The 24,360-nt window shown below is 41.4% G+C and overlaps 1 protein-coding gene across 1 annotated transcript in view; it reads left to right on the forward strand.

Moving 5' to 3' along the window:
• hook1 (hook microtubule-tethering protein 1) overlaps positions 1-24,360 on the forward strand; it is a 93,795-nt gene that overhangs the window by 58,749 nt on the left and 10,686 nt on the right. The window contains exons 13-19 of the mRNA XM_063064276.1: positions 134-221; positions 655-715; positions 5,366-5,506; positions 10,816-10,903; positions 13,341-13,372; positions 18,988-19,070; positions 20,757-20,857. Coding sequence (XP_062920346.1) covers positions 134-221; positions 655-715; positions 5,366-5,506; positions 10,816-10,903; positions 13,341-13,372; positions 18,988-19,070; positions 20,757-20,857 — 594 coding nt within the window. The remainder of the gene's footprint in view (positions 1-133; positions 222-654; positions 716-5,365; positions 5,507-10,815; positions 10,904-13,340; positions 13,373-18,987; positions 19,071-20,756; positions 20,858-24,360) is intronic.

Here is a 24,360-nt window from a genome sequence, read left to right on the forward strand (position 1 = left end):
TATTGTGTAATTTAAAATCATATTGAGATAGTAATCATTGCTTATTTCTGTTACTCATTGTTAATTATCTAATAATGTCTTTCATTCACTTCTATGTGGCTATTATTTATTAGAGTGTGTTTTTAACCTACAGCGGTTGATTATTGAACGTGATACTCTTAAAGAAACCAATGAGGAACTCAAATGCACACAACTACAACAAGACCACTTACTGCAATCAGGTAAATGTCAATTCCTTTAATCAGTCACACTCCATGCTCAGTAATTTTTGTAGTTTTCAGCAACTGAATTAATGTATGTGTTATTTAAAACTCTTGCACATCTCAGGTTTTCAACTTTTATTGAGTTGTTATGATGGCATCAGTTTTATATTGAATGATGTTAACTATTTACAAATTAGACTTTAGACATCTACCTATTGCTTAGTCCTAACTCCATAAACAACTAGACTGTGATTAGCTCAAATTGCATTGATAACTATGAAAATAATCATTAAAAGAGCTTACACAAGCATTTTTTTGGAAAAACCTTTTATCATGATAATTAAATGTGAAATGGAACTATGCATCAAGGAGATGCAAATGGAGTCATAATATAAATATAACTTAATTATCCACATTAAATGGTGAATAATCTTAAGAATCTGATCTCTAGGTAAATTCACGTTGGCTTCGCATGACCATCTTGCAGCTGAAATTCTTCCTGTGGAATACCGGTATAGCTATTACATTTCTGCTTTGTTCAAAAATTGATCTCTCTTAATCTTAATAGTAAAGCTTAGAAAATAATCACTTTGAATATGCTTCTCAATTTAAAAGCAGATAAAACATAGAAACAGAAAACATAGAAAAACTACAGCACAATACAGGCCCTTTGGCCCACAATGCTGTGCTGAACATATACTTACTTTAGAAATTACCTCGGGTTACCCATCGCCCTCTGTTTTTTTTTTAAGCTCCATGTACCTATCCAGAGATTCTTAAAAGACCCTATTGTATCTGCCTCCACCACCGTCGCTGGCAGCCCATTCCACACACTCACCACTCTCTGTGTATTTTTTAAAAAAAACTTACCCCTGACATCTCCTCTGTACCTACTTCCAAGCACCTTAAAATTGTGCCTTCTCATGTTAGCCATTTCAGCCCTGGGAAAAGCCTCTGACTATCCACACAATCAATGCCTCCCATTATCTTATATGTCTTGATCAAGTCACCTCTGATCCTCCATCACTCCAAGGAGAAAAGGCCAAGCTCACTCAACCTATTCTCATAAGGCATGCTCCCCAATCCAGGCAACATCCTTATAAATCTTCTCTGCATACTTTCTATAGCTTCCGCATCCTTCCTGTATTGATGTGACCAGAACTGAACACAGTACTCCAAGTGGGGTCTGACCAGGGTCCTGTAGAGCTGTAATATTACCTCTCGGCTCTTGAACTCAATCCCACAGCTGATGAAAGCTAATGCACCTTTTGCCTTTTTAACCACATAGTCAACTTGCGCAGCAGCTTTGTGTATCCTATGGACTCAGACTCCAAGATCCCTCTGATCCTCCGCACTGCCAAGACTCTTGCCATTAATGCTATATTCTGCCATCAGACTTGACCTACCAAAATGAACCCACTTCATACTTATCTGGGTTGAACTCCATCTGCCACTTCTCAGCCCAGTTTTGCATCCTGTCAATGTCCCAGTGTAACCTCTGACAGCCCTTCACACTATCCACAACACCCCCAACCTTTGTGTCATCAGCAAATTTACTAACCTATCCCTCCACTTCCTCATCCAGGTCATTTATAAAAATCATGAAGAGAAGGGGTCCCAGAACAGATCCCTGGGGCACACCACTGGTCACCAACCTCCATGCAGGATATGACTCGTCTACAACCACACTTTGCCTTCTGTGGGCAAGCCAATTCTAGATCCATAAAGCAATATCCCCTTGGATCCCATGCCTCCTTACTTTTTCAATAAGCCTTGCATTGAGTACCTTATCAAATGCCTTGCTGAAATCCATATACACTACACCTACTGCTCACCTTCATCAATGTGTTTAGTCACATCCTTAAAAAATTCAGTCAGGTTCGTCAGGCACAACCTGCCTTTGACAAAGCCATGCTGACTATTCCTAATCATATTATGCCACTCCAATACCAACCACTGAAGTAAGACTTATTGGTCTATAATTTCCTGGGCTATCCCTATTCCCTTTCTTAAATAAGGGAGCAACATCTGCAACTCTCCAATCCTCCGGAAATTTTCCCATCCCCGTTGATGATGCAAAGATCATTGCCAGAGGCTCAGCAATCTCTTCCCTCACCTTCCACAGTAGCCTGGGGTATATCCCATCCGGTACAGGTGACTTATCCAACTTAATGCTTTCCGAAAGCTCCAGCATGTCCTCTTCCTTAATATCTACATGCTCAAGCTTTTCAGTCCACTACAAGTCATCCCTACAATCGCCAAGATCCTTTTCCATAGTGAATACTGAAGCAAAGTATTCATTAAGTACCTCTGCTATATCCTCCGGTTCCATATACTCTTTTCCACTGTCACTCTTGATTGGTCCTATTCTCTCATGTCTTATCCTTTTGCTCTTCACATATTTGTGTGCTCTTCACACATTTGTCTTGGGGTTTTACTTAATCCTGCTCACCAAGGCCTTCTTATGTCCCCTTCTGGCTCTGCTAATTTCATTCTTAAGCTCCTTCCTGCTAGCCTTATAATTTTCTGGATCTCTATCATTACCTAGTTTTTTGAACCTTTCGTAAGCTTTTCTGTTCTTCTTGACTAGATTTTCAACAGACTTTGTACACCATGGTTCCTATACCCTACCATCCTTTCCCTGTCTCATTAGAACGTATCTATGCAGAATGCCACACATATATCCCCTGAACATTTGCCACATTTCTGCCATTCATTTCCCTAGGAGCACCTGTTCCCAATTTATGCTTCCAAGTTTCTGCCTAAAAATTTCATTATTTCCCCTTACACAATTTAAATGCTTTCCTTATTTGTCTGTTCCTATCCCTCTCCAATGCTATGGTAAAGGAGATAGAATTGTGATCATTGTTTCCAAAATGCTCTCCCACTGAGAGACCTGACACCTGGCCAGGTTCATTTCCTAATACCATTTCAAGTACAGTCTCCCCTCTTGGAGGCTTATCTACATATTGTGTCAGGAAACCTTCCTGAACACAACTAACAAACTCCACCCCATCTAAACTCCTTGCTCCAGGGAGATGCCTATCAATATTGAGGAAATTAAAATCTCCCATCACAACAACCCTGTTATTATTGCACTGTAAGGAGCCATTCCTGCCCCTGAGCCATCCAAGTCTCTCAAATGGCCACAACATCATAACTCCAAATACTGATCTATGCTCTCAGCTCATCCACTTAGTTCATGATGCGCCTTGCATTAAAATAGACACATCTCAAACCATCAGTCTGAGCATATCCTTTCTCTATCACCTACCTATCCTCTCTTTCACACTGTCTGCAAGCTTTCTCGATTTGTGAGCCAACCACCCCTTCCTCCGCCTCTTCAGTTTGGTTCCCACCACCCAGTAATTTTAGTTTAAACTCTCCCCAATAGCCTTAGCAAACCTTCCTGTCAAGATATTGGTTCTCCTCGGATTTAAGTGCAACCGTCCTTTTTGTTCAGGTCACGCTTGCCCCAAAAGAGGTCCCAATGATCCAGAAATCTGAATCCCTGCCCCCTGCTCCAATCCCTCAGCCACGCATTTATCCTCCACCTCACTCTTTTCCTATACTTATTGTTGGGTGGCACAGGCAGTAACCCCGAGATTACTACCTTTTGAGGTCCTGCTTCTCAACTTCCTTTCTAACTCCCTGTAGTCTATTTCAGAACCTCCTCCCTTTTCCTACCTATGCCGTTGGTACCAATATGTACCACGACCTCTGGCTGTTCTCCCTCCCACTGCAGGATATCACGGATGCGATATGAAACATCCTGGACCCTGCACCTGAGAGGCAAACTACCATCCGTGTTTCTTTCTTGCGTCAACAGAATCGCCTGTCTGACCCCCTAACTATAGAGTCCCCTATCACAACTGCCCTCCTCTTCCTTTCCCTACCCTTCTGAGCCACAGGGCCAGACTCTGTGCCAGAGGCGCGGCCGCTGTTGCTTCCCCCAGGTAGGCCATCCCCCCAACAGCACTCAAACAGGAGTACTTACTGTTAAGGGGGACAGCCACAGGGGTACTCTCTATTCTCTGACTCTTGCCCTTCCCCCTCTCCTGATTGTTACGCACTTATCTGTCTCCAGAGGCCCCAGTGTTAACTTCAGGAAAGTTGGGTATTATTCTCTTTGCACCTAAATTCCCATGTGTTCTCTCGGTTTAACATATATTTGATTATATACTCTTTCTCTGGAGATTCAGTTTAACTCTTTCAATAATTTCTGTAGGTTCTCAGGATAGTCCGCATAGTTTCCTGTGCTTAAAATAAAGATTTAAAGCAAAAAAAAACTAATATGGAAATATCCAAATAAATTTATTTACAAAGCTCCAAGTGCACATTTTTGTTGTAGTTGTGGTATTCATTGTTTTAAAAACAAACTGAGCAATGATTCTATTATAAACCACTTCTCAGCCAGCAGAATAAGAATAATTCTTGTACTTGATGGGCTGATGATGCTTTTCCTATCTTGACAACAGCCATTCTTGCAGTCGCACTCACCTTTTGCAATACATTAAAATTGATTGATCTGTATATCTGGTGGAGCAACCTGTGAGCCATGTTTAGGTCACGATGACAGAGCCTGATTCCCCACCTCTGCAATGCCCTAATGGCTTTCCGGCAGACTTTTGGCATCAAAGTTATGGTTTAACATGTATTCAATTATTTACTGCTATTTTACTGTTATACATCTTTAAATTATTTTTAAAAGTTTCAAATGTTCAAAGCAGTAGATGTAGTGCATATGGATTTCAGCAAGACATTTGATAAAGTACCCCATGCAAGGCTTATTGAGAAACAACTTTGTGGGCCGAAGGGCCTGTATTGTGCTGTAGGTTTTCTATGTTTCTAAATATTTAAGATTATTCTGAGGATTAAGAAGTTAACAAATAATTTTTGTAAGTTAAAAAATGTTGGCAAAATGCTTTGTGGAAATGTTAGTGGAGTGTGTTCCTGTGCACAGAGAGAGAAGTGCTGTTTACTATGGTGAAAATTGTTTCATAAGTTGAATACACAAAAGAAATCAAAGGTGTTAGAGTACAAATTCATAAACTGAGCATTTGTAAATTGAGTATAAGCTGAATGTTTTAGTCTAACAAGTGCATGTTGTGTTGAGAGCACTTGACTGAGCAATAATAATTCAATTTTCTCTGGACACTTAGAGAGAAGTTCATTCGACTGCAACATGAGAACAAGATGTTACAACTGCAACAGGAGGGATCAGAGAATGAGCGGATTTCGATACTTCAGAAATTGTTAGACGAAGCAAATCGGACAAAGAACGAACTGGAGACAGAAAATAGGTTGGGCTGTGTTTTGAATATGATCTGGCTTGCCAGACAACTGCTACTTTCTTCATCCATGTTTCTTAGGTGATGCTCTGATTATCAAATGAATCTCCAGTTCAATTATCCTTTTGCTTTTTATGATGAGACTTAAGTTACAGTTTTTGATGTACAAGCTTCATTTTTCAAAATTCAAAGTAACGTTAATTATCATGTCACCACATACAACCCTGAGTTGCTGGTGAATGCAGCAGGCCAGGCAGCATCTCTAGGAAGAGGTGCAGTCGACGTTTCAGGCCGAGACCCTTCGTCAGGACTAACTGAAGAAAGAGCTAGTAAGAGATTTAAAAATGGAAGGGGGAGGGGGAGATACAAAATGATAGGAGAAGACAGGAGGGGGAGGGATGGAGCCAAGAGCTGGACAGGTGATTGGCAAAAGGGATACGAGAGGATCATGGGACAGGAGGCCCAGGGAGAAGGAAAAGGGGGAGGGGGGGAAACACAGAGGATGGGCAAGGGGTATAGTCAGAGGGACAGAGGGAGAAAAAGGAGAGTGAGAGAAAGAATGTGTGTATATAAGGGAATGTGTGTATATATGTGTATATGAGGGAATTAAATGCAGCATCTCCAAGTTTGCGGATGACACGAAGCTGGGCGGCAGTGTTAGCTGTGAGGAGAGTGCTAAGAGGATGCAGGGTGACTTGGATAGGTTGGGTGAATGGGCAAATTCATGGCAGATGCAATTTAATGTGGATATATGTGAAGTTATCCACTTTGGTGGCAAAAATAGGAAAACAGATTATTATCTGAATGGTGGCCGATTAGGAAAAGGGGAGGTGCAACGAGACCTGGGTGTCATTATACACCAGTCATTGAAAGTGGGCATGCAGGTACAGCAGGCGGTGAAAAAGGCGAATGGTATGCTGGCATTTATAGCAAGAGGATCCGAGTACAGGAGCAGGGAGGTACTACTGCAGTTGTACAAGGCCTTGGTGAGACCACACCTGGAGTATTGTGTGCGGTTTTGGTCCCCTAATCTGAGGAAAGACATCCTTGCCATAGAGGGAGTACAAAGAAGGTTCACCAGATTGATTCCTGGGATGGCAGGACTTTCATATGAAGAAAGACTGGATGAACTAGGCTTGTACTCGTTGGAATTTAGAAGATTGAGGGGGGATCTGATTGAAACGTATAAAATCCTAAAGGGATTGGACAGGCTAGATGCAGGAAGATTGTTCCCGATGTTGGGGAAGTCCAGAACGAGGGGTCACAGTTTGAGGATAGAGGGGAAGCCTTTTAGGACTGAGATTAGGAAAAACTTCTTCACACAGAGAGTGGTGAATCTGTGGAATTCTCTGCCACAGGAAACAGTTGAGGCCAGTTCATTGGCTATATTTAAGAGGGAGTTAGATATGGCCCTTGTGGCTAGGGGGATCAGAGGGTATGGAGGGAAGGCTGGGGCAGGGTTCTGAGCTGGATGATCAGCCATGATCATAATAAATGGCGGTGCAGGCTCGAAGGGCTGAATGGCCTACTCCTGCACCTATTTTCTATGTTTCTATGTTTCTAAATAACGGATGGGGTACGAGGGGGAGGTGAGGCATTAGCAGAAGTTAGAGAAGTCAATGTTCATGCCATCAGGTTGCAGGCTACCCAGACGGAATATAAGGTGTTGTTCCTCCAACCTGAGTGTGGCTTCATCTTTACAGTAGAGGAGGCCATGGATAGACATGTAAGAATGGGAATGGGATGTGGAATTAAAATGTGTGACAGTCCTTCCAGGTGAGGCGACACTTCACCTGTGAGTCGGCTGGGGTGATATACTGTCTCCGGTGCTCCCGATGTGGCCTTCTATATATTGCCGAGACCCGACGCAGACTGGGAGATCGTTTTGCTGAACACCTGCGCTCTGTCCGTCAGAGAAAATAGGATCTCCCAGTGGCCACTGAGGACTGGTTCATGGACCTGTAGTTTCCTCCTCCTGAAGTCAATTGTCATTTTCTTCGTCTTGCTGACATTGAGTGAGAGGTTGTTGTTGTGGCACCACTCAGGCTGATTTTCAACTTATTTCCTATATGCTGATTCATTACCATCTTTGATTTGGCCAACAGCAGTGGTATCGTCAGCAAATTTAAATATGACATTCGAGCTGTACTTAGCTTCACAGTCATAATTATAACGTGAGCAGGGGGATAAGCACACAGCCTTGTGGTGCACTTCTGCTGATGGAAACTCTGGAGGAGTTGTTGTTGATAACTCAAACTGACTGGCCTGCAAATGAAGAAACCTAGGATCCAGTTGCATAAGGAGGTATTGAGGCTAAGGTCTTGAACTTTTGATGGATGATAGTATTGAATGCTGAACTTTAGTCAATGAAGAGCATCTGGATATATGCATCTTGGCTGTCCAGGTGTTTCAGAGTTGAGTGAAGAATCAATGAAATAACATCTACTGTTAATCTGTTGTGATGGTTGACAAATTAGAGTCAATCCATTTCACTTCTTAGGCAGTTAATATGTATCATCATTAGCCTTTTAAAGAACTTCATCACAGTGGATGTAAGTGCTATTGGATGACCTTAAAACCTTACAGCAGAACTGCCTCATTCTGATACAGAGTCCTGAAGGTTGCAACATGCCAAGACAGGGGTTGAGGTATTGTTCTTCAAGTTCACATTGGACCTATCTGGAACAGTCTCAGAGCCTATTATGTTTTTAGACTTGATTGTGAAAGTAGAAGTGTAGGCTCATGTAGGCACTGAATCTCAAGAGAGAGAATTTGTAGAATGTCTACGAGATGGCTTTTTAGAACAGATTGTTGCTGAGCCCACTAGGGGATCGGCTGTACTGGATTGGGTATTGCGTAAAGATCCAGAGATGATTAGAGAGATTGCGGTGAAGGAACCCTTAGGAGGCAGTGATCAAAACATGATTGAGTTTACTGTGAAATTTGAGAAAGAGAAGCCGAAATCCGATCTGTCGGTATTTCAGTGGAATAAAGGAAATTACAGTGGCATGAGAGAGGAACTGGCCAAACTTGACTAGAAAGGGACACTAGCAGGAAGGACGGCAAAGCAGCAGTGGCTGGAGTTTATGCGAGAAGTGAAGAAGGTACAAGACAGATATATTCCAAAAAAGAAGGAATTTTCGAATGGAAAAAGGATGCAACCGTGGCTGACAGGAGAAGTCAAAGCCAAAGTAAAAGCAAAGGAGAGGGCATACAAGGAAGCAAAAATTAGTGGGAAGACAGAGGATTGGGAAGTTTTTAAAAGCTTACAAAAGGAAACTAAGAAGGTCATTAAGAGAGAAAAGATTAACTATGAAAGGAAGCTAGCAGCTAATATCAAAGAGGATACTAAAAGCTTTTTCAAGTATATAAAGAGTAAAAGACAGGTGAGAGCAGATAAAGGGCTGATAGAAAATGATGCTGGAGAAATTATAATGGGAAATAAGGAGATGGCGGAGGAACTAAACGAGTACTTTGCATCAGTCTTCACTGAGGAAGACATCAGCAGTATACCAGACACGCAAGGGTGTCAGGGAAAAGAAGTGTGCATAGTCACAATCACAACAGAGAAAGTGCACAGGAAGCTGAATAGTCTAAGGGTAGATAAATCTCCCAGACCAGATGAAATGCACCCTCGTGTTCTGAAGGAGGTAGCTGTGGAGATTGCAGAGGTATTAGCAATGATCTTTCAAAAGTCAGTAGATTCTGGCATGGTTCCGGAGGACTGGAAGATTGCAAATGTCACTCCGCTATTTAAGAAGGGGTCAAGGAAGCAAAAAGGAAATTATAGACCTGTTAGCTTGACATCAGTGGTTGGCCAGTTGTTGGAGTCGATTGTCAAGGATGAGGTTACGGAGTACCTGGAGGCATATGACAAGATAGGCAGAGCTCAGCATGGTTTCCTTAAAGGAAAATCCTGCCTGACAAACCTATTGCAATTTTTTGACGAAATTACAAGTAGACTAGACAAGGGAGATGCAGTAGATGTTGTGTATTTGGATTTTCAGAAGGCCTTTGACAAGGTGCCGCACATAAACAAGATAAGAGCCCATGGAATTTAGGAAAAGTTACATACGTGGATAGAGCATTGGGTGATTGGCAGGAAACAGAGAATGGGAATAAAGGGATCCCATTCTGGTTGACTGCCGGTTACCAGTGGTGTTCCACAGGGTCTGTGTTGGGGTCGCTTCTTTTTATGTTGTACATCAACGATTTGGATTATGGAGTAGATGGCTTTGTGGCTAAGTTTGCTGATGATACAAAGATAGGTGGAGGGGCCGGTAGTACTGAGGAAACGGAGTCTGCAGTGAGACTTGGATAGAATGGGAGAATGGGCAAAGAAGTGGCAAAATGAAATACAATGTTGAAAATTGTATGGTCGTGTATTTTGGTAGAAGAAATAAATCGGAAGACTATTATTTAAATGGGGAGAGAATTCAAAGTTCTGAGATGCAACGGGACTTGGGAGTCCTCGTGTAGGATACCCTTAAGGTTAACCTCCAGGTTGAGTCGGTGGTGAAGAAGGCGAATGCAATTTTGGCATTCATTTCTAGAGGAATAGAGTATTGGAGCATGGATGTGATGTTGAGGCTTTATAAGGCACTGTTAAGACCTCACTTGGAGTACTGTGTGTAGTTTTGGGCTCCTTATTTAAGAAAGGATGTGCTGACTTTGGAAAGGGTTCAGTCTGTTCTTGGACTGTACTCCTTGGAGTTTAGAAGAATGAGGGGGGACCTCAGAGAAACATTTCGAATGTTGAAAGGCATGGACAGAATGGATGTGGAAAAGTTGTTTCCCATGGTGGGGGAGTCTAGTACGAGAGGGCATGACTTAAGGATTGAAGGGCGCCCATTCAGAATAGAGATGCGAAGAAATTTTTTTAGCCAGACGGTGGTGAATCTGTGGAATTTGTTGCCATGGATGGCAGTGGAGGCCAAGTCATTGGGTGTATTTAAGGCAGAGATTGATAGGTATCTGAGTAGCCAGGGCATCAAAGGTTATGGTGAGAAGGCAGGGGAGTGGGACTAAATGGGAGAATGGATCAGCTCATGATAAAATGGCGGAGCAAACTTGATGGGCCGAATGGCCGACTTCTGCTCCTTTGTCTTATGGTCTTATGGTCTAAGAGCTAACTTGGAAATATGTTTCCAAATAAGGCTATGTTGGGAACCAAAACACCCAAAAATAAATAAGAATGAATGCAGGGAATATGAACTGAGAACAGATAACTTTAAGTAAGGAATCTAAACAGCAGGAAGGTCCAAAGTAATAATTTGTTTAAACAAGCAATTTTCTGTTTGTTTTTCTTCAAACATATGCAGACTTAAAAATCAGCGTGTGCAGGAACTGCAACATCAAGTGGAAGATCTCCAGCGATACTTGCAGGAGCAAGGCACTAAGCCCGAAGATGTGAGTGAGTGAAAGTAAATTAAGATTAAATTACGTTTAAAATAGAAAATATAGTTTATTGGACTTACCTTGTTGGAGAACATTTTTCAGAATTTATGACAGAGCAAGTGTTGAATCGATGTGTGATGTTGGGTGGAGATGTGTCTCTACCAAAGGAGGTGGGAGGCATTCCTTCCCTCCACTAGCCTGCAGGTCACCCATGAGGAAGTTAGCCCTGCTTAGTCCCTCTGATCAGGGTCACATGAAGCCGTGGGAACAGGTGGTGGACAGGCGAATGAGCAGCTGTTGCATATCGCAAGTGCTGGTCATGCTACCACTGATGCCAGGCAGTCAATCTCTGAAGAGTACTGATAATGGTTCTGTCACCTGTTTTCTAAAGCCACTACCCAGAAGAAAGTAATGGCAAATGACTTCTGTAGAAAAACAAACATGAAAAAATTTGCAGATGCTGGAAATCCAAGCAACACACACAAAATGCTAGAGGAACTCAGCAGGTCAAGCAGTGTCTATGGAAAAGAGCAAGCACTCGACGTTTTGGGCCAAGACCCTTCATCAGGACTGCAAAGAAAGAGGAGAAGTCAGGGCAAGATGGTGGGGAGTAAAGAGTGGGAAAGTTGATTGGTGAAAGAGATAAAGGGCTAGAAAAGAGGGAATCTGATAGGAGAGGATAGAAGACTATGGAATAAAGGGAAAGATGAGGAACACCAGAGAGAGGTTATGGGCAGATAAGGAGAAAAATTTGCCAAGAACAATCATAAACATGGAAAAACCATGATCGCCCATGTCATATTACACAGCGCATAACGTACCAACAATATGTGATGTTGGATGCTGACTATTGTGAATCTTTAGAATGGTAATAACAAATTGGGTGCCAGAGGAAGTCTCAACTTTTTACAATCTATATTAATTATTTAGATAATGGAACCAAGTCTTTTAGAGCCAAATAGGCTGATGATGCAATTCTATCCACTTACCTTTGATCTCCTGCTATCTCCTTTTGTTGTCCTCACTGCTTGCAGAATCATCAGACTTCACAGATATTTTATTCTGCGTGTTCATATACAAATCATTAATCTATATCAGAGCAATAGTGGCCATCACACTATCACTGCTCTGTACCAACCCACATTCAAAACACAGAACTAGAATCATACAGCGTAGTATAGACACTTAGGCCCATGCTAGTCATTTAAACTCTATTGTGTCTTGAAGTTCAACCTTCCAAAGTGAATCACTTCACACTTTTATTGGACTGAACTTCATCTGACTCCTCTCAGCCCAGTTCTGCTTCCTATCGATGTTCCATTTTAACCTACAACAAGCCTGCTAAACATTCCACACCAGCACCAACCCTTGTGTCATTGTAAATACAGCCATATATCTTTTTATTAAGTAAATTATTTGTCCATTTTGTCATTGTCTCATTTATTTCCTGGGCTTTAGTATTGTTAACCAACCATTTTATATGAGAGATTGTCTTCCGACAAGGCAGTATTCGAGAGCACATGCAGACAGTAGGTATTGTGCCCTTTTCATATAACTTGTATACAATGAGGAGAAACCTCATATAGATTTGTCACATACGACACACCTGTTGTGGCTCTCTATAATTCGCTCAAAATTTGTAAGTGCCTGTTTTCTTTCCTTCACTTGTGGTAGGCAAACTTTAGGCAACATAGTTACAATCACCAGCTAGAGTTTCCAGATACGGACTTCTACCCTTGTGTGACCACTGGTGATGTCTGTTAGTTGCCAGACCTGATTTGTCTTCCATGTTTATTGACATCTATTAGTCGATTTATGATGAAGGAAGTAGACCTGCACTACTTTTATATAACACAGAAATGAGTAGAATTACAAACGTACATCAAATGCACATTGTCGCAGGATTCATTTTGCAGCAGTGTGCATTTTATATGGTTGACAGCAGTATGTATTGATGAGTGTATATTGAAATGTTCATAAAATATATCTTGGAAATTCTAAAACATGAGGAAGGTATTTGAATTAAAATCAACTCTCTGGGGAATTTAATTATTTTCATATTGCAAGTACGCAATCTTGATGTCCTTCAGCAGCCTATGTTTTCCTATCATTTGCCATTGACCTTAAGAAAGAGGTATAGGAAAAGTCAATAGTTTAGTTATAATTACATCTGAAGTTGGTACATTTTCACTAATGTATTAATCATGACATGTTTCTGCATTTGTAGCTTCTTGTGATAACTGCTTTATGAATGACTGCAGTCTGTAGGATGACTGTAAACATAATTATTTCATCTTAATCTGATTTGTATCGCTATAAAATCAATGTTGACTTGTTCATTAGCACATATTTGTGTTCATTAGCATAGATTTGATTAAATGTATTTGAATTACACACTCCAAAGTCAGGGAGTATCATGTAAAAGTACTTGCATTGTCTTGTTTTACAGTGTAGTGAACTAAAGAAATTGGATGCACATCTGTAAGTAAACTTTTTAAAATGTTATTGTCTATTTAGTAGTTCCCAAACTATCACTGTGTCTAAAAGTATGTAGATTTAATTATAAAGGAGACATTATATACTGCAGATGCTTACAAAAAACAAACTGCTGTAAGAACTCAGTGAGTTAGGCATCATCCGTGGAGGCAGAGGTACAAATGATATTTCAAGTCAAAATCCTGCATCAGGGCAGATTCAATTACAGTATTGGAATCCGGTTTAATATCATCGAAATATGATGTGAAATTTGTAGTTTCGCGGCAGCAGTACATTGCAATACATAATAAAAACTGTACATTACAATAAATGTATGTATGTATTAATGTGTGTGTGTATGTGTGTGTGTGTATATATATATATATATATATATATAGATATATATACACACACACACACACACACACACACACACACTCACACGTTTCTTCTGTTCCTTATCTAATATTATGTCTGGTTGGTTTGCCAGTACTGCTGATCAGTCTGTATATGGAAGTCCCACAGGATCTTAGCTCTGCAATTCTCCACTACTTTCTCGGATATTTCCCGTTCGGACTTGAGAGTGCCCAATCCATACTCAGCGCAGATGTTCCCGCACACAATTCCTGCAACTTGGTTTGCCGTTCGGTGTACCTGTATGCTGTCCCTGCCTGCATCTCGCTACTATGTGTTGGATAGTTTCACTGGATTCCCTGCACAATCTGCATGTTGGTTCTTATCTGGTGTGATCGAGCCCTGCTTCTTTGTCTCTGGTGCTCAGCACCTGTTCTTGTGCAGCCATGAGCAGAGCCTCAGTGCTGTCCCTCAGCCCTGCCATTTCCAGCCATTGGTAGGACTTTCTTACGTCAGCCACCTCTGATCTGGCAATGGTACATCCCGCGCAGTGGCTTGTCCTGTCAGGCCTCTGGAACAGCGAGGATACTGCACTGAATCCTCAAGCTCCCAGCCCTAGGAAGAGGACCTGAGATTGAAGGGAAAGTACACGTACACACCACCCTTAAGGGGTGAGAAAAAATTATTTAAATTAAATAAATAGTGCAAAGAGAGAGGAAAAAGAAAATCGTGTCATATGTTCTCCATCCATTTGGAATTCCGATGGTGGAGGGAAAGAAGCACTGACTGTGTATGTTCAGGTTCCTGTAGCACCTCCTTGATGGTAGTAATAAGATGAGCACATGTCTTAGTCATTATTGATCCTGGGGGCAATTTGTTTTTGTTACAGTTGCACCATAAATAATTAAAGAGTAATAAAACCATAAATAGTTAAATAGTAATATGTAAATATGTAAATTATGCCAGGAAATAAGTCCATGACCAGCCTATTGGCTCAGGGTGTCTGACCCTCCAAGGGAGGAGTTGTAAAGTTTGATGGCCACAGGCAGGAATGACTCCCTATGACGCTCAGTGCTGCATCTCGGTGGAATGAGTCTCTGGCTGAATGTACTCCTGTGCCCAACCAGTACATTATGTAGTGGATGGGAGACATTGTCCAAGATGGCAGGCAACTTGGACAGCATCCTCTTTTCAGACACCACCGTGAGAGAGTCCAGTTCCATCCCCACAACATCACTGGCCTTACAAATGAGGTTGTTGATTCTGTTGGTGTCTGCCACCCTCAGCCTGCTGCCCCAGCACACAACAGCAAACATGATCACACTGGCCACCACAGACTCGTAGAACATCCTCAGCATCGTCCGACAAATGTTAAAGGACCTTAGTCTCCTCAGGAAATAGAGACGGCTCTGACCCTTCTTGTAGACAGCCTCAGTGTTCTTTGACCAGTCCAGTTTATTGTCAGTTCTTATCCCCAGGTGTTTGTAAACCTCCATCATGTCCACACTGACCCCCTGGATGGAAACAGGGGTCACCAATGCCTTAGCTCTCCTCAGGTCTATCACCAGCTCCTTAGTCTTTTTCACATTAAGCTGCAGATAATTCTGCTCACACCATGTGACAAAGTTTCCTACCATAGCCCTGTACTCAGCATCATCTCCCTTGCTGATGCATCCAACTATGGCAGAGTCATCCGAAAACTTCTGAAGATGACAAGACCTTGTGCAGTAGTTGAAGTCCGAGATGTAAATGGTGAAGAGAAAGGGAGACAAGACAGTCCCTTGTGGAGCCCCAGTGCTGCTGATCACGCTGTCGGACACACAGTGTTGCAAGCACACGTACTGTGGCCTGCCAGTCAGGTAATCAAGGGAGTCCGTAATGATGGATGCCGCCTTTTTGAAGCATTGCCATTTGAAGGTGTCTTGGATGCTGAGGAGGCTAGCACCCATGGTGAGACTGACTGAGCTTACAACGTTCTGCAGCTTTTTCCAGTCCTGTGCAGTGGCCTCTTCATACCAGTTAGAATGCTCTCCATGGTACATCTAGAGAAATTTACACGTGTCTTTGCTAACATGCCAATTCTCCTGAAACTCCTAATGAAATATAGCCACTGTCTGTTTCCTTTGTAATTGCATCAATATGTTGGGCCCAGGATAAATCCTGAAGAGATGTTGACAGCCAGAAACTTGAAACTGTTCGCCCTTTCCACTTCTTATCCTTCAATGAGGATTGGTGTATGTTCCCTTGACTTCCCAATCCTGAAGTCCACAGTCAATTCCTTGGTCTTACTGACGTATTGCTGTGACACCACTTAGCCAGCTGATCAATCTTGCTCCTGTATGTCTCCTCATCAGCATCAGAAATTCTGCCAACAATAATAGTGTCAGCAGCAAATTTATAGATGGTATTTGAGCTGTGCCTAGCCACACAATTGTGCGTGTAGAAAGTCGAGCAGTGGACTAACCACACATCCTTGAGGTGTGCCAGTGTTGATTGTCAGCGAGGAGATGTTCTTTCCGATCTGCACAGATTGCATAAGTCAAGGATGTAGTTGGGTTGGGTGGTACAGAGGTCCAGGTTTTAGATATTGTTGATTAGAGCAGAGGGTATGATTGTGTTAAACGCTGAGCTTTATCCAATCAATAGTGGCCTGATGTAGATATTGCTATTGCCCAGGTGACCCACAGCTGAGTGGAGAGCCAGTGAGATTGTATCTGGGGCAAACCTATTGTGGCAATGGGAGAATTGCAGAGGGTCTAGGTCCTTGCTTAGGAAGGAATTGATTATAGCAATGACCAATCTCTCAAAGCCCTTCATCAAAGTAGATGTGAGTGCCACTGGGTGATAGTTGTTGAAGCAGCTCACCCTGTTCCTTCTTGGGCACTGGTATGATTGTTGCCCTTTTGAAGCATTGAGAGATTAAAGTTGTCTTTGAAAACTGTCGCCAGTTGGTTGGCACAGGTTCTCAAAGCCCTACCAGGTATACCACCAGAGCATGACATCTTGGAAGGGTTCACCCTCTTGAAAAGTGTTCTAAAGTTGGCTCCTGAAACGTAGATCATAAGGTCACCAGATGTCTGTAGTTTCAATTTTTTTTGCCTTGTCATAATCCAATCACTACAATATTACTTCTTGCACATATGCACCCATAAGCAAAAAGCACAACTAAAGAAGTCATGTTCTCTGCATTTGTCATTCCTATGTAACTTCCATGGTCAGGGAAAGCTCAAACTAGGCTGATCTCAATTGCTTTCTGCTTTATGTGGAAATGAGTAAGTCTCATAGCCTGCTGATAAATATTTAATTGCTCTGCATTCACATTTGTTCAAGCCTTTGACTTTAAAAGTTGTTTGTTGTCCAGCTGGACAGAATTGATCATGTGTCAAGCAAACTAGCCATCAATTCACCCAACATTTAGAAATAGTTTCTAAAGCTAGTAGAATGGATTTGTTTCACAGAATGAAGAAGAGTTTGAAATTTGTTTAAATATATCGGAGGTACTGGATGAAAAGTTGGAGTTTAATATATCTTTCATATGGGTTCTTAATGTTGAGGCATTGAATAAAACACAAATTGTTTTATGTGGACTCTGTGTGATTTTTATCCATTAACACCTTTTGTCAGTGAGATTATATTGAGCAAGCAATGTTTTTCTCACCCGGTTCCATTGCCCTTAGAAACTAAAGGACATAATATCAAGATAAAACATTGGTTTTTTAGGACACAGATTAGGAGACTGTGCATCTCTGTCGTTCAGTATGACAGAGGGCTGTGGATTTTACGTTCAAGGTTATGATTGATCAGATATTAACAAATAGGGTGGACATGGGGAGGCAGTAGATGTTATTTAGTTGGCTTCTCAGAAGGCGTTTGATAAGGTGTCACACATGAGACTGCTTAACAAGATAAAATCCTGTGGCATTACAGGAAAGGTACTGGCATGGATAGCAGAATGGCTGACCGGATGCAGGCAGCAAGTGGGAATAACTGGGGCCTTTTCTCGTTGTCTGCCAGTGACCAGTGGTGTTCCTCAGGGGTCTGTGTTGGGATTGCAGCTTTTCACATCGTTTGGCAATGATTTGGATAATGGAATTGAAGGCTTTGTGGCAAAGTTTGCGGATGATACAAAGATAGGTGCAGGGGTAGGTAGTGCTGAGGAAGCAATGTCATTGCACTAGGACTGAGACTAATTGGAAAAATGGGCAAACAAGTGGCAGATGGAATACAGTGTTGGGAAATGTATGATAATACACTTTGGTCAAAGGAGCAACAATGTGGACTATTATCTAAATGGGAAGAAGGTTCAAACATTAGAGGTGCGAAGGATCTTAGGAGTCTTTGTGCAAGACTCCCAGAAGGTTAATGTACAGGTTGAGTTTGTGGTAAAGAAGGCAACTGGGGAATAGAAAATAAAAGCAAGAAGAATAGAATATAAAAGCAAGGAGATAATGTTGAGCCTTTATAAGGCACTAGTCAGGCCACACTTGGAACATTTTTATGCCCCATGTCTCAGAAAGGACGTGTTGTCATTGGAGAGAGTCCAGGGGAGGTTCACAAGGATGATTCCTGGAGTGAAAGAGTTAACATATGAGGAGCGTTTGGCAGCTTTGGGCCTGTACTCACTGGAATTTAGAAGAATGCTGCGGGATCTCATTGAAACCTACTGAATGTTGAAAGGACCAGTTAGGGTGAATGTGGAGAGAATGTTTCCTATGGTGGGGGTATCCAGAACTAGAGGGCACAGCCTCAAAATTGAGGGATGACTCTTTAGAACAGAAGTAAGGAGGAATTGGTTTAGCCAGAGAATCTGTGGAGTGCTCTGCCACAGCCTGCCGTGGAGGCAAAGCTTGTACATATGTTTAAGGCAAAAGTTAATCGTTTCCTGATCAGTCAGGTCATCAAAGGATACGGCGAGAAGGCAATTGTATGGAGTTGAGTGGGATCTGGGGTCAACCATGATGGAATGGTAGAGCAGACTCGATGGGCTGAATGACCTAATTCTGCTCCTATGTCTTATGGTCTAAAAGGATCAAAACATTTGTAACTTTTCACCTGCTTTCAGTTTAGTTTGTTGTACCTTGCAGCTACTGATAAAGTCAATAGGTTTGATGTTTTTTTCACAACTTGCTGCAAACAGTACTGAAAATGAAATTGGCATGCGTGATGCAGATCAATGGCGATTTAAACTGAAAAAATTGTGGAGTAAATAGCTAAGTTCCAAGCAAGACTTTTTCATAGTTTAAATTGTTCAATATTTTGTTTTATAGAGAGAAGTTTCATGAAGCTCAAGATGAGCTACAGAAAAAGAATGAGCTTATTGAAGAATTACAGCATGAAATACAGCAGAGATGTAAGTATAAACATCACTATATTAGAGAGATGTGTTGGCGCGTGGCCAAGTGGTTAAGGCGTTCATCTAGTGATCTGAAGGTCGCTAGTTCGAGCTTGGCTGAGGCAACATGTTGTGTCCTTGAGCAAGGCACTTAACCACACATTGCTCTGCGATCACACCGGTGCCAAGCTGTATAGGTCCTAATGCCCTTCCCTTGGACAACATCGGTGGCGTGTAGAGGGGCGAATTGCAGCCGGTCTTCCATACAACCTTGTCCAGCCCTGCGCCCTGGACACCTTCCAAGGCGCAAATCCATGGTCTCACGAGACTAATGGACGCCTTAAAAAAAATTAGGGAGATCTAATCTTCCAAATAAATTGTCATAATGTTAACAAGAGTAAGCAAACTATAGGAGTAATGGAACAAAATAAGGATTGATAACAATTGTGCAAAAAGAAAAGCAGGTATGTCTTTGATCTTTCGCTAGGATTGGGAAGTGTTTTGTATGAGATCTGGAAAAGAAGGTGCAGAATAGAACAAAAACACAAAGTTCAAAGTAAAATTTATTAACAAAATACATAGATGTCACCACATATAACCCTGAGATGTTATTTCTTTTTCTGCAGGCATACTTAGTAAATCTATAGAAAAGTAACTATAAACAAGATCTATAAAGTGTAAGCATCAGGAACTGTAAACTAATCAAACTTCTAATACAGATATAAATAAATAAATAACAATAAATAATGAGCGCAAAATAACAATTTAGGAGTCCTTAAATGACTGTAGCTGTCCTCTGTTGTTCAAGAGCCCAATGGTTGAGGGGTAGAAACTCTCCTTGAACTTGGTAGTGCAAGTCCTGAGGCATCTGTACCTCCTGCCTGATGGCAGCAGTGAGAAAAGAACATGACCTGTGTGGTGAGGATCTTTGATGATGGATGCTGTTTTTCTACGACAATGTTTCACATACATGTGCTCAATGGTTGGGAGGCTTTTACCCAGGAGGTACCAGGCCAAATCCACTGCCTTTTATAGGATTTTCCATTCAAAGACATTAGTGTTCCTATATCAGGCTGTGATGCATATTTCCACCACATAGCTATCGAATTCTTAAGGCATTATAACACATGAACATGTTAAGAAAATGATCTTTCAAATAAATTGCCAAGTTAAGAATGTAGTCTTTAAAATGAATAAGCAGCAAACAGAAAATTAGTAAATCATTTGTGATAAAGGTAAACAATGAAAAGAAACATTAATGACAGGAAGAAAGGAAGAAATATGTTGGGATGCCATGAAGTTGTGTAAGTTGCTATATAAAGTTCTCTCTTCTATTAAGGTGCTTTATCAGAATTACATGAAATAAATACATTTAAATTCATATTCACTGAGAGATATGTTCCTACTACTTAAAAGTAAATTAGTGCTCTGAAGCATTGTGACCCATGCTTGGTCTTTAAAAAACTATTCAAATCCTCTACATGTAGTATTCAATAGGAATTTATAAAACAATTTTTAGAATTTCGGTTGCTGTTCAACTTCCTATCGCATGATGCTTGTATAATTTTTTTCATAAAACATGAAAATATAATGACCCTTTAACAATTTAATGTAACAAAAATCAGACTTGTATCATTTACCCTCAAATGCAATTAAATTTTATTGCAATTAAACAAGTTTAAATTGCAAATCTTATCATTCTAGCTCAAAGTATTGAGGAATTGCAACGTGGGTTAACTAAAAAAGATGAAGATATGCGGGCAATGGAGGAAAGGTACAAAATGTACCTCGAGAAAGCTCGTAATGTGAGTGCACGTTTCAAGATTACTTGTGGATTCTGACTTGCCAGTTCTTCTGCATTTTTTTACATTGATGTTCCCCATTGCTTCTTTTTCACTTTAGTCTGAGAGTTGCCTGATGGTAAATATACATTTTAAAAAATGCCAGAGTGAATGGATCTGAGATGATATATGGAAAATAATTTCAGTAATTTATTTTACTGATAACTGATTTTTTCATAGTAAATAGTAGATCTTATTGGTGCTGGAGACATTTTATTTTTTATTTCCATGTTACTTTTTCCAAGTTGAACGTAATTTCTCTACTTTTTCCTCTCACTTCCTGCCTGATGTTGGGAAAAATACACTTTTTTTGTTGTTTATAATTAAAACATTCCAGACCAACTAGCCCATCATTAAATAGTGCTGCATTAAATAGTTCCAATAAACCCATCCAAAATCTCAACTCCATGTAACTTTAGTATTTGGCATTGAAAATAGAGCTTGTTAAGGTTTTGTGAAGAATACAACTTTCAAAAAGAGTTATTTATCTGATGGGACTGTTGTCTTCAACTTCAGTTGTGGGAGCTAAGATTACATAGAACATACACCAGATAATCATAAAATTAACTTTGTGGAGTCAGTTTCTTTTTTAATAGTGGATTAAAATAATTCTGGCTGTTTGTGCTTCAGGTCTTATGCCAGGAGGACTGTGAATTGAAACCCAGATATGAGTTGTGGCACTTTGCTACATGTTTATGTTATGCTAAACATGTCCAGGATACGTGGGAACCGAACTGAAGAGACGGAGGAAGGGGCAGCTGGCTCATAAATCGAGAAAATTTGTAGACAGTATGAAAGGGAGGATAGGTAGGCGATAGAGAAAGGTTGCGCTCAGACTGATGGTTTGAGATGTGTCTATTTTAATGCAAGGAGCATCATGAACAAAGCGGATGAGCTTAGAGCGTGCGTCAGAACTTGGAGCTATGATGTTGTGCCCATTACAGAGACTTGGCTGGCTCAGGGGCGGAATTGGCTACTTAGAGTGTCAGGCTTCAGATGGTTCAGAAAGGACAGGGAGGGAGGCAAAAGATGTGGGGGCATGGCACTGCTGATCAGAGACAGTGTCACGGCTGCAGAAAATGAGTAGGTCATGCAGGGATTGTCCACTGCATCTCTTGTGGGTGGAAGTTAGAAACAGGAAGGGGTCAATAACACTACTGGGTGTTTATTTTAATAGATCATCCAGTAGTAACAGGGTCATCGAGGAGCAGATAGGGAGACAGACTCTGGAACGGTGCAATAATAACAGGGTTGTCTGATGGGAGATTTTAATTACCCTAATATTAAGACCATAAGATAAAGGAGCAGAAGTAGGCCATTCGGCCCATCGAGTCTGCTCCGCCATTTTATCATGAGCTGATCCATTTTCTCCTATTTAGTGCCACTCCCCTGCCTTCTCACCATAACCTTTGATGCCCTGGCTACTCAGATACCTATCAATCTCTGCCTTAAATACACCCAATGACTTGGCCTCCTCTGCTGCCCATGGCAACAAATTCTATAGATTCACCACCCTCTGACTAAAAAAATTTCTTCGCATTTCTGTTCTGAATGGGCGCCCTTCAATCCTTAAGTCATGCCCTCTCGTACTAGACTCCCCCTTCATGGGAAACAACTTTGCCACATCCACTCTGTCCATGCCTTTTAACATCCGAAATGTTTCTATGAGGTCTCCCCTCATTCTTCTAAACTCCAAGGAATACAGTCCAAGAGCGGACAAACGTTCCTCATATGTTAACCCTCTCATTCCAGGAATCACTCTAGTGAATCTTCTCTGTACTCTCTCCAATGTCAGCACATCTTTTCTTAAATAAGGAGACCAAAACTGCCCACAGTACTCCAAGTGAGGTCTCACCAGCGCCTTATAGAGCCTCAATATCACATCCCTGCTCCTATACTCTATTCCTCTAGAAATGAATGCCAACATTGCATTCGCCTTCTTCACTACTGACTCAACCTGGAGGTTAACTTTAAGGGTGTCCTGTACGAGGACTCCCAAGTCCCGTTGCATCTCAGAACTTTGAATTCTTTCCCCATTTAAATAATAGTCTGCCCGTTTATTTTTTCTGCCAAAGTGCATAACCATACACTTTCCAACATTATACTTCATTTGCCACTTCTCTGCCCATTCTTCCAATCTATTCAAGTCTCGCTGCAGACTCTCCATTTCCTCAGCACTACCGGCCCCTCCACCTATCTTCGTATCGTCAGCAAACTTAGCCACAAAGCCATCTATTCCATAATCTGAATCGTTGATGTACAACGTAAAAAGAAGCGGCCTCAACACTGATCCCTGCGGAACACCACTGGTAACTGGCAGCCAACCAGAATAGGATCCCTTTATTCCCACTCTCCTGCCAATCAGCCAATGCTCTATCCATGTATGTAACTTCCCCGTAATTCCATGGGCTCTTATCTTGTTAAGTAGCCTCATGTGTGGCACCTTGTCAAAGGCCTTCTGAAAATCCAAATATACAACATCCACTGCATCTCCCTTGTCTAGCCTACTGGTAATTTCCTCAAAAAATTGTAATAGGTTTGTCAGGGAGGATTTTCCTTTAAGGAATCCATGCTGAGTTCTGCCTGTCTTGTCATATGCCTCCAGGTACTCTTTTATCTCATGCTTGACAATCGACTCCAACAACTTCCCAACCACGGATGTCAAGCTAACAGGTCTATAATTTCCTGTTTGCTTCCTTGCCCCCTTCTTAAATAGCGGAGTGACATTTGCAATCTTCCAGTCCTCCGGAACCAAGCCAGCATCTATCGACTTTTGAAAGATCATCGCGAATGCCTCCGCAATCTCCACAGCTACTTCCTTCAGAAGATGAGGGTGCATTCCACCTGGTCCAGGAGATTTATCTACCTTTAGCCTATTCAGCTTCCTGAGTACTTTCTCTGTCGTAATTGTGACTGCGCACACTTCTCTTCCCCGCCACCCTTGCGTGTCCGGTATACTGCTGTCTTCCTCAGTGAAGACTGATGCAAAATACTTGTTCAGTTCCTCTGCCATCTCCTCATCTCCCATTACAATTTCTCCAGTATCATTTTCTATTGGTCCTATATCTACTCTCACCTGTCTTTTACTACTCTCACCTGTCTTTTACTCTTTATACACTTGAAAAAGCTTTTAGTATCCTCTTTGATATTATTTGCTAGCTTCCTTTCATAGTTAATCTTTTCTCTCTTAATGACCTTCTTGGTTTCCTTTTGTAAGGTTTTAAAAACTTCCCAATCCTCTCTCTTCCCACTAATTTTTGCTTCCTTGTATGCCCTCTCTTTTGATTTAACTTTGGCTTTGACTTCTCCTGTCAACCATGGTTGCATCCTTTTTCCACTCGAAAATTTCTTCTTTTTTGGATTATACCTGTCTTGCACATTCCTCATTTCTCGCATAATCTCCAGCCACTGCTGCTCTGCCGTCTTTCCCGCCAGTGTCTCTTTCCAGTCACCTTTGGCCAGTTCCA

Source organism: Mobula hypostoma, chromosome 12, assembly GCF_963921235.1.
Source record: "Mobula hypostoma chromosome 12, sMobHyp1.1, whole genome shotgun sequence".
NCBI lineage: Eukaryota > Metazoa > Chordata > Chondrichthyes > Myliobatiformes > Myliobatidae > Mobula > Mobula hypostoma.